General features: G+C 57.0%; 1 protein-coding gene across 1 annotated transcript in view; it reads right to left on the reverse strand.

Moving 5' to 3' along the window:
• Positions 1-11,120, reverse strand: part of GFRA2 (GDNF family receptor alpha 2) — a 68,418-nt gene that overhangs the window by 5,707 nt on the left and 51,591 nt on the right. The window contains exon 5 of the mRNA XM_006156442.3: positions 4,023-4,051. Coding sequence (XP_006156504.1) covers positions 4,023-4,051 — 29 coding nt within the window. The remainder of the gene's footprint in view (positions 1-4,022; positions 4,052-11,120) is intronic.

The raw sequence follows: 11,120 nt of genomic DNA on the forward strand, positions 1-11,120 counted from the left end.
GCCAGCCGGGACCTGGTGTTGGGAGGCCCAAGGAGAACACGGGGTTAGTGGGCCGCCTTCTCGCCTCTTCCCTGCAGCTTCCAGGGCTGAGGCAGCCAGGAAGTGGGGCAGGACAGTGGGGAGCACCAAGCCTGGGGTGGGTGGGTTCAGACCATGAGCTCCCTGAGGACAGGAACTGCCCAAAGAGGCCCCAGCGACAGTGGCTAAGAGGTCGGAAGGCACAGAAACAGCCCATCCTGGAGGGCCGGGAGAGCCAAGCCCCAGACAGCAGGAAGCCGGGCTCAGCCTTCTGCCCAGGCAAACTCCGGGTCACAGCCCAATCCTCCGCCTTCACCTCCCACCCAGGTTGGTGCTCTACTCCCACCCAGGCTGCCCCACAGGCTCCGTGTGAGGGTCAAAGGAGCCAGCCTGGGGAGGTCAGGAAGAGCCTGCTCAGGGGGAGCCCTCCCACGGCCATCCCCAACACAGCCCTCCTGCCACAGGTCAGAGAAAGGCCGGCCAGCCCTCCTTCCCCACCCACAGGCAGCCGACGGGTCAGAACGCCAGGCTCTCACTCCCTGGGGCTCAGTGTCCTTAGCTGTCAGGTGACTGTGACGTAGTTTTGATTGGCCGAGTTAAAGGTTCTCTGCCGTCTGATGAGAGAGCTCCGGAGATGACGGTGGCGACCTCCGCACGGCTGCGTGAAGGTGCTCAGTGACCTGGCACCGGGACTCGTGCGGGGGACAGTGACCCTGCCACACTGTGTCTCCATTTACCACGAAGACGTTTAATTTTTTAAGAATTATTGATGGACTGAGTTTTGATTTCTAACTTGCTATAAGGCACGGGTTCTCACCAGAGAGGGACAGAGAGCGGGGAAAGAGAAAACAAGCCGCCAGGTCCAGGATTCAGACCACAGTCGGCCACGTGGGAGCCCAGCACCTTAACCACCACGCGACCGCTGGGCCCACCACAGAGACTTCCAAAAGCCGCTTTACGTCCATTTACCATCTTATCCTCACAGGGACCCCGAGCTCTAACAAGCAGTGTCACTACTGTGCCATTTTAGGGACGAGGAAGCCGCGCCTCCCAGAAGCTACCCCACTGCCCATGATCACTGAGTTACAGAGCAGTGGAGCCCGGACTCAAACCCAGAGCTCCCATTGCAGGGCAGATGCTCTGTCAGGCAAGAGTGACACACAGGGCCATTGCGGGACAGCACGGCCAGGTCCCAGGAGGCCTCTGACTGCTCAGGCTTCTCTCCACCTCTCCCTGCCTGACAGAGCCCACAGGGCAGGCTGCCGCCTCCGCCATGTCGAAGACCAAGTGGTGCCAACGACCTCAACCCTGAAGGCTCCAACTCCAGCCACGACGGGAACTGGCCACACAGCACTCCCAGCCCTGGGCGCCGCTCTCCAGGTGAACAGTCCCCTTGTCTCGTTCGAGGCAGCCGGCCACCGCTCTCCATCGCCTCTACGCCAGATGTCCCTCTTACCCCACACCACAAGCTCGCTGGTCTCTTGATGCCATTCTGGCTGCTGGAAACAGGCTCTTCCTGCAGTAGCCCCATCGCTTTACAGATTTCAGCCTCTGAGAGCCCCAGCAGAGAGATGGCATGAACAAAGGCAAGCATGAGAGACAGCGGATGGAGAGACCCAGAGAGAAAAACAGCACCAGTGAGAGAACCCAAGTGAACACAAGCCACGTCTATCCCAGCCGAGACTGAGCCAAGACTGCCAGGTGAGCTCGGGGCTTGCTTCTTGCTCAGCTGTAGCCTATGCAAGCACGGGAGCATGGCGGAAGGGCAGTGCGAGACAGACACTTGACCCCCAATGTTTTTTTAAGAGAGATTTTTGCTATAGGGTGGTTGCGCTCACCAGAGAGACAGAGAGAGACGGTGAGAAAGAAAGTAAGAAAGCACCTCCCGGAGGGGATGGCCATGCCGCAATCCCTTCTCTATTCTCCTCCTGGGATTTTGGGCCTGCATGCACAGGCACCCAGTGTGCGTTTCAAGGTGCTGGATCCAGGATTCGAACTGTGGTCAGACATGTGGGAATCCAGCCCCTCAACCACCATGCCACCTGCTGGCTTTGATCCCCAATTTGAAGAAAAGGTTGCCATATTAAAATACCAATTAATTTGAATATCAGATGAAGAATTTTTTTAGTATATCTCCTGCCTACCTGGGGGATACTTACACTAAATACTTGGTCGTTTATCTGGAATTCGACTCTAACTGCCCACCCTCTATTTCCCTGTTAGATCTGGCAACCCTGTGTGACGGGCACATGTGTCCCCAGCAAAGGGAGAGAGAACAGGCGAGGCGTGCGAAGGCCAACCCACATAAGCAGCATCATCCACATGTGGGAGGGGAGCTCCCTGCAGGTCTCAGGGTGTGGTCCACGGACAGTGGTACCCGCGTCACCCAGGACCGTGTTGAAGGGTAGTTCTCCAGGCCACACCCCAGGCTCCCAAGCTCTGAAACTCCAAGGGCAGGGCCCTCTGGTCCGAGCTCCCATAAGTCTGCAGCATGCTCATCTGGGGCCGCGGCTCTGCATGGGTTTGAGACCCCACCCCCGGTCTGGGTGGTAAATATCCCCACTTCACAGCTCCGTCATTAAGGCTCCAGTCAGAGCAGAGAGTGTGCGTGTCTGTGCACACGCACTCCGCCCCAGGGACACGCAGTTGCATTAATAGGCACTCTTCCCAGTGCCAAACCAAGAGAACGGGCACCCTGGAATTCTAGACCCCAGCCGCCTTCCTGCACCCGGCTACAACCACCGCCCCAAACACACTCTCCCCACCTCGTCTGGCCTAGAACGCTGCGTGAATCTGTCCCACAGAGCTTCCATTCTTGTCGTCTCTGTCTCCGGGTCTCCGTCTCTCTCCTTAGGAGCCCACCAGGAGTCAATCGAGGGCCCCTCCCTACTCCCTAGCTCACTCCCAGCCCCCCTGCAGCTCCACCGAGGTCTTGCGTTTCCTCTTAAGGCCTTCATGGCCGACTCTCGGCTCACAGCTCTGGAGGCACAACCACAGCACCAACACGCGGCTTGTGGGCCGAGGTTCTCGCCAACTTCCCAGAACCACTGGGCCCGGGACTCAAACTGGTTATACCTGCGATGCTGTTGCCATGGAAACCATGGATCTCTAGAGACTGCAGACACGAAGGGAGAGGAACGGGAACCAACACTTACTGAGGACCTACTACGTGTCAGACCCTGGGGTCTCCCTTAATTTTCCCAACCATGCCACCAAGCTGATGTCCTTCACGAGCAGGATGGGGCCAGGCACCACCACCGGCCAGCACCAGGGCCAGGCACCTGCCAGCGAGCGGGCGCAGCCTCCAGCACTGGCCGGGGCAGACCAAGGGGGCAGCGAGTAAGTCGTGAAGGGTCCCCAGGAAGCGCCGATGCCAGCTCGTGTCAGGGTCCGTACACAATTTACGGGAATGCAGAGAAAATGGCTTTACCAGACCCAGGTGCCACTGGCATGGCTTTCGGGTCCCCTTGGTGGGGCAGGGGCTCGGGTAAGAGGGTTCTGTGTGACATGACCATGAGAAAGGGGAAAATGGGTCTCACCTATTCACCTATTCCACACACCTCCAGGGTCACCGCAGACTCTGGCTGACCCTCTCTGCCACCTCAGGACACTGCCCTAACGCCTTGTGAGGTCTCCTCCCGGCTGTTCATTGTCTCCACCTAACAATGGCGCTGTTATCCTTCCCACCCGGAGGAGCAGCTGCCCTGGAGGTGGGCTGAGGGAGGGGCTTCCTCCTGGACCAGGCAGCACAAGTAAAGGCGGTGGGTCACCTCCTGGGCCCAGCTGGACACGTGACCCAGGCTATCCCCTTGCTCCTGACTAGGGCTCAGGGGGTACAGAGTCCATGCCAAAGGGTTTCCCGATGGAAGAGGTGCGGCCGAACACGCTTTTCCTTCTGCTTATGACACAACTCCTTGGGACTGTGATTCCGGCCTCAGTGTCACGGTAAGACAATCACACTGTCCTGCAGGGGCCAGCAGGTGGCATGGAGGTTAAAGCCCTGGATCCTGCATGCCAGCTGTACAATTCAGTCCTGGACTGGTGGCTTGAAAATCACACCAGGCGCATGTGTGTGCATGCCCCACATGCCGAGAGGCGAGTAGAGGAGAAGGCACTGCAGCGTGGCCGTTCCCCAAGGGGTGATTTATCTTCCCTCTCTGAGTCTCTCGCTGTCTCTCTCTGGCAAGCACATGCGCCCTATAGCAAGAAAAAAAAAAGAAAGAAAGAAAGAAAAGAGGAGAGGAGAGGAGGGGAGGGGAGAGGAGGGGAGGGGAGGGGAGAAGGACGGATGTGGGAGATCAGAGAGACAGGGACGAGGAGGTGGGGAGTTCTGTGCCTGAACGTGTTCTTTCTATATTTTATTAAATAAGCCAGTAAGTGCCTTTTTTACTTTTCTTAGCTAATTGGCTCTCTGTCACTTAGAGCAGAAAAACGCTCCACTACTCCTAGGCTCTGTTCTCTGATTTTCCGTGACCTCCTCCATCTCAGTACGGAGCAACCAGAAAAGGCACATTTGAGAAAAGACCTGGGCCAAACTCCAGCCCACCGAGGGTCTCTCCGTCGCACACAAGAGCCAGGGCCGCAGGAGCCCTCCACGGGAGCCGTCCTGAAGACAGACGAGGCGCCAATGCATCCAGACAGCCCTGGCCTTGGACTTCCTCCAGCGTAGCAAAAGGAACAGCTCCGACGGAGCTGAACACCAGGGAGACCACGTCGCTATCAAAACACGACAAGGACGTAGACGGTGTCAACGTATGAAAATTTAAACACGACATCATGTTACGAGATTCAAAGGCAGAGGCTACACACATCGCACCCCTGGTTACAATCGGAAGACGCTAAGTACATGCGCTGAAGGGAGATTCGGAAGTCATTTCAAAAGGTGCTAAGAGGAGACCCCGCTCACCGTGCTCTGAGTGACATGATTTAAGTTTCATTTTCCAAGCCTCAGGAATCCCGAGTTATTATAAACAATGATTTTTCTGAGCCTTTGGTCAGAGAAAATGGCATCGGTTCCAGAAGCATCAGCGAATTCAACCAACCCTCTGTCCTGGGACACCGTAGCTGAGAGGAACAGAGACGTCACCCTCAAGGAGGGCAGGATCCTCAGTCGTAACTCTGCAGCCCGCGGGTTCCCCACCTTCACGCTGCCCCCGGCTCTTCCCAGCCCCTGCGCCTTCTCAAAGTCCTCACAGCACTTTGAAGCCATAGAATGAAGGTCTATAGCTCTTCTAGAGCCATCCGAAAGACTCACTGCATGCCACCTCCTCCCACGGCCCCCTTTCCCATCCAGCCTGGAGCTCACCCAGCACCCCTTCTCTCCCCAGGGAGCCACAAAGGTGACCATGAGAAATGGCCCAGAGCAGGACCAGCAGTTACCATAATGGCTATGTCGCTGAATTCGACCGTGGTTCGCATCCTGGACTCGGTGGCTTAAAACTCACGCCAGGCACCTGTGCGTGTATGCCCAAGATCCCTAGAGGAGAATGGAGAAGAAGGGATTGCAGCATGGCCATCCCCCCCTGGGGGGTGATTTCTTGCTTTCTGTCTCTCTGTCTCTGTCTGGCAAGCGCATGTGCGCTGTAGCAAAAATCTCTCCAAAAAAAAAAAGAAGAAGAAGAAGAAGAAGAAGAAGAAGAAAGGGCCCATAGAGACCTGTGGCTGGGCGCGCTGACCAGAAGCCATCGATTAGACCCAGAGGCCGCCAAGACTGGCATGCCAACCACACAGCCAGTGCTCTAGGAACAGGTCGGGGACCCGGGTGGGGCAGAGGCCAACCCAAACACACAGGGCTCTCCCCACCGAGTCCCTTTCCTCTCCAAGAAAGGCCACTGGATATATCCCCCATGTCTTCCCAAACACAGTGGGATGAGAGGACCCCCTTTAACTTCCCCGCACCCCTCACCTGTGTCCCAAACCCAGTCCTGCCCCAGTAAGAGGAGAACCGAATTAAACGTATGCATCATTGGATTTTAATTGAAGGGCTGTTCTATTTCATTGAACTGCTAAGTAAGCTGAACAAGAGATTGTGTTTACATAAGCAAACCCCGAGTCACTATAGACTTGCTGTCACATTAAGTCAATACTTATGAAGGCTCTCTATTTAATTATTCAGTGAGGATTGACTTATTATTGTGTTAAGAGTGTGGTTAGCCTTGAGCGAGGTAGCCAGCCAGCTGAAAGATTTCTTTCAACTTTCTCTGAATGCTGATTTGGTTCTGGTGGGTGTGTGAGGTGAGCTTTCTTCCCCTATCCCCCTCCACCCCTGCCCTCTCTCCAGCTGCAGCTCACAGTGCCCAAGGCCACCTACCCGTAACCATCCTGAGCCCCTGACACCTCATGTCCCCTAGCGTGGCTCCTCTGCTCTCAGTCCGAGCAGTTCCAGCCTTTATTCTTCCCATGCCGGACTCTGGAGACCCTCTACACAAAGATCTGCTTCCTTCCCTAGCTCTGTCAGTCCCACCGGGTCCCCTCCTTCCACCTCCGTGGAAGGTGCTCCTCGGTCTTCGCAATCCAGCCAAACCCCTCACGGCATAGCACGCTGTCCCACAGACTCGGGTGGGCTCTCTGGCCAACCTCATTTCCTGCAATACGACATGTGGAGAAAAATCCAGAGGTAGATCTTAAGGTCAAGGGCAGACCCACTGGAGGGGCAGAGCAGCACGGTGGTTAGAGCGAATCCCAGGCACCAAAGCCATGCCGCCAGTAAGCAAGGGTGCACCACGGGCAGCTGACCTGCCCTTCCGCGCTGACTTCTTCATCCACGGGAAGGGGTTGCAGTTCCTGAGGAGAGCAGTGACAGTCCCTCCCGCCCAGTGCTGGGACGGAGCCTGGCAAGCAAGCCCAGCTATTCTGAGGGGCCCTCGGTGTTCCTGGTCTCTGATCCTGGGGACCACAGCCCCATAACTGCCCCGACAAAGTCTCTGTGCTTGTGCAGCCCGTAATGGGGACCCACTGTGTCTAGTCTGCTCTGCATGCTCCTCTCCCCCGCCCGGACTCCGTAGTGATACTGATGGCCACGTGGTGCCCAACCAGGACACTGCACAGCTCAGTCTTATTCTGCTCGCCTGCCAAGAGTGCCTCCCCAACCTTGTCCTCCTTCGAACCTCCTCCAGTTCCCCTTGCAAGCCCAGTTCCAGTGCCGCCTCTTCTAGAAAGTCCTCTCTGGATGCCCTGCCCCAACTCCAAACACGCTTCACAAACCCCAGTCCCTGCACCCGCTCGCTGCGTTGTTGTGGCAAACATGCCCCATCTCTGTCTCCCAGCAAGCTAGGAGAGGTTTCCGAGCAGAAGCCATCTTCGCTGTCCAAAGAAGGCCCGACCCCCTTCGGGACTCCATAGCCAGTGGACTACAGAGGAAGGAGGGAGGGAGAAAAGGAACAGACGAATGGACGGATGAGGAGTCCTGTGTCTGACACGCAGTGGACTTGCCCCCAACAGCAGGAGAGCGAGAACCCTGCTAACACCCTCCACCGGAAATAAAACAGCAGGCAGGTGTCAGCCGGCAGTCCGGCTAGCAGCATCTGTGTGGCACTAACATGGGCACCGAGGCAGCTTGGCCCCCGCAATGCCCTCCGCAGGCCTGATGCCCCTGCCTGGTCTTGCCTGGGGGCTGTCAGTTCCATGGACAAGCACCTCTGCTCTCTCTGGTAAGACCACGTGCCAAAGGAGGCCCCAGTGGCCTGCAGGAATTAACGTGCATCCTTAACAGCACTTCCATGAAGAGGTGCCTGGGGAGCTGCGGAGGAGACTCCAGTGGGTCCCTGGGGGACAGAGTGGGACAGAGTCCATCCTCTCACAATCGGAGTGCAGGGGTCAGCCACAGTCGGGGCCACCACTCCAAAGCCATCGGCCTGAAACAGACCTGTCCCTCCAGAGGCCTAAGTGGCCATGACACCCACACTGAGGAGTGTGTGGGAGGCCACACAGAACTGCATATGCAGAGGGACTGCTCGAACCTGGAATTCACTATGTAAACACCTGTCCACTGTGTCATCTCCACTTCTCGGAGATGACAGAGAACAAGGCAGTCCAGCTGCACCCCAACTCCCTCTGCAGCTGACGGGACAGGCTCCCGGGCAGGACCAGAGCAAGGGCACGCTGACCGGTGTGGGCAGAGCCGACCACCAGCTGTGCATCACACCCAGGCCCACCAGGCAGCGGGAAGGCCCTGGCTGGGGTCTGCTTGGGAAACTTTAGGAGGGAGGCATCCTCATGTCCAAGCCGGCCCTCAGCCAGGCCTCGGCCCCCTCCCCACCGTGCCCCATCCCAGGCCTTCCCAGCAAACTGCGTAGACAAATATTTTTCTATCAGGCAAGTATCTGGGCAGCTCTGCCACCACGCGGAGTCGTTCTCATTACATAGACTAATGAGAGCGCGGCGCTGCTCGGGAGCCATTTACCGAGGCAGCATCCATTATAAATGACATTTCCCTGAACTAGAAAGAATGGAAGGCTGGGCAAACTGGTTAAAAGGAAATGTTTAGCTGATTCCAGAGCCATTCAGAAACTAATTACCCACCCCCTTCTGGCCGGGCCTGTTCCCTCCGAGCTCTTCCACCCCCACAGACTCCCTGCCCCATCCGCCCCCTCGCAGCCACCTGAGCCAGAAATGTGGGGCAGGGGCCAGGCTGGCTCAGGACAGCAGAGCCTCAGCGCCAGCGTCACCGGAGCATGGAAGACCAGATTATTTGTGGTCCCGACTTGCTGATGCAAGATGAAAACGACAGTGGCCTGCAGCTGCTGAACTCAGCGCTTTTCCCTCTTCTTCCTTCTTTCCCCTGCGCTGAGGTTAGTGTTTTACAAAAAGGGCTTTAAGAAAAATAAAATCTATAAACCAGGGGGCTCCAACCTGTCAGCTTAAGGTCAGGCCAACAGAACGCGGGCAGGAGGAGGGAACGCAGGTCCCCAGCTTGCCTGCACATGAAGGTGCCTCACCTGTGTCCACACACACATGCCCACGTGAAGACCCTGCCACTCTGACAGACTAGCAGGCCACTCACCCTTCTTGTAAAATGTCCTCATTTCCTGTAACCAGGGACCCCTTCCCTGAGCCCTGAATCCTGCGTCCATCTGTTTCCACCCTCCAACACACAGGAGGCCACGGTGGGCCCCCTCTGCCATCGGAGGCAGGGGGCCAGTGTGGTGGACTGTGTGCTGGCTGCGACATGCAGCTACGGTCTTGCAGTACGTCAGCCCGGCAGCACCTCTCACGGGGAGTGGAAAGCCACGGAGACACAGCAGATCACTTGGGCCAGGGAGAGAAGATGTCACCCCTGCCACCAGCTCAGTCACCAGCCTGGAAACCTCTGCTACAAGGAAACTGAGCCTCAGGAGCTTGGACCTTCTGGAAGTGGTTGAACTGGAGCCTCCACGTCACTCAGCGAGATGATAAAGTGTCCAGGAGATCATCCCCATGCAGTAGAGAGGATGGTGATTCCACCATCCTCCGTGAAGAAAACACCAGGCAAGGAGCAAGAAGACGCTCCTCATCGGACGTGTGAAGGCGTCTGTCTGAGAATGAGATCAGACGCCTGATCCTGGGGTCTCTCGCACATACTCTGCAGGGCTCTGCCCAGGATGAGGGTCAGAGAGCAGGGAGACAGAGCCTAGGAGTTCAAGGTATGGAAGAAAGAAAAAAGTGAGTCGAAATTGAGACACAGGCAAGGGCAGATCTAGGAGAAGCAGGCCTGTGAGGCCGCGCCACCGCAGAGAGCAGGAGGCGGATCCCGCCATAGGAACTTCCGCATGTCTGAGTGGACTCTCAAGGTGGAGTCTGGAGAGATGCCCCAGAGCGTGTGGAACCAGGGCTGGGGCCTTCCCAGGGCACCTGGGCTCCAGCCCTGGGAGGAAGGTAGCCCCTGGCGGTCCCTCAGCCCCCCATCTTCTCCTGTGGGTGTAAAAGGCAGGGTTCCCTGCGTCCACTTGGAAAGCTTTACCCCCCTCCAAGGGAATTTTGAAGAACTGTGAAGAAGATAGGCCCCGAGACGGCTCACTCAGTCCTCTCCCCAGTAGGCTAGAAAGCAGGTTGACCATGACGCCACCAGATGCCCAGCACCCCCTGTAAAGCAACCTCCATTTCTCCAGCTTCTGTGTCCAGCATCTGGGGCATGACATAGAAGCAGCACCTTGGCGAGTCAGCAAGGGAGTCCCCACAGCAGGTGACCCAAGGAAGGGGCTGACTCAACTGGCAAGGCCCCAGGAAGGGAGCCAGACAGGGCAGGAGAAATGGAGGCTGGCAGGGCACAGCGGACGGACAGTAAAAACACCATCCTGAACCCACCAGGAAACAAGAGGTGCCCTGTGCACAGTGCACTACTCCCTTAGAGCCCCAGAGCCCACAGGAAGAAAAGTATGCCAGGCTGGTGACCTCTGACCCTGGGGGCAGCCCTCCAGCTTTCTGCACCAAGGTTCTGTGTCCCAGCAGGAGAGCATGACGGCATCCCCACAGGTGGCCTTCGCTAAGGGCCTGGTGTTTTCTGGGGTTTCTTCTTGCAGACCCTTGGCCTACTGGAGGTATACCAGATGTCTTTAAGCTGAATTCCATCCAGACATTGCTGGTGGGATGTTGGAAATAGAGAACAGCCCACTGACCGCTGCTCTGGAATGGATCACGAGTTCTGAGTCACACGACACCATGGCGATGAGGAAGAGAGAGGAGCCGTAAGGCTGAAGGAGGGGTGCCTCCCAATGTCCAGCTAACGCACTCTTCAGCAGCAGGAGGTCTCTGGCAGAGGACTGACGGACATGTACTGAAAGGCCTCCTAGACCAGGAAGCAAACCAGGATGGCCATTCAAGAACAGAGGCTGGTGGGAACCAGCAGTTCGCATAATAGCTATGTCGCTGGACTCCCACGTAGTCGACTGCGGTTCGCGTCCCGGACCCGGTGGCTTAAAGCTCATGCCGGGCGCATGTGCATGTGTGCACAAGATCCCGAGAGGAGAATGGAGAAGGGATTGCGGCGTGACCATCCCCCCTGGGGGGTGATTTCTCGCTTTCAGTCTCTATGTCTCTCTCTGTCTGGCGAGCACATGCACCCTATAGCAAAAACCTTTCCAAAAAAAAAAAAAGAACCGAGGCTGGGGACCTCCACACACAAACTC

Source organism: Tupaia chinensis, unplaced genomic scaffold (genome assembly GCF_000334495.1).
Source record: "Tupaia chinensis unplaced genomic scaffold, TupChi_1.0 Scaffold000494_1, whole genome shotgun sequence".
NCBI lineage: Eukaryota > Metazoa > Chordata > Mammalia > Scandentia > Tupaiidae > Tupaia > Tupaia belangeri.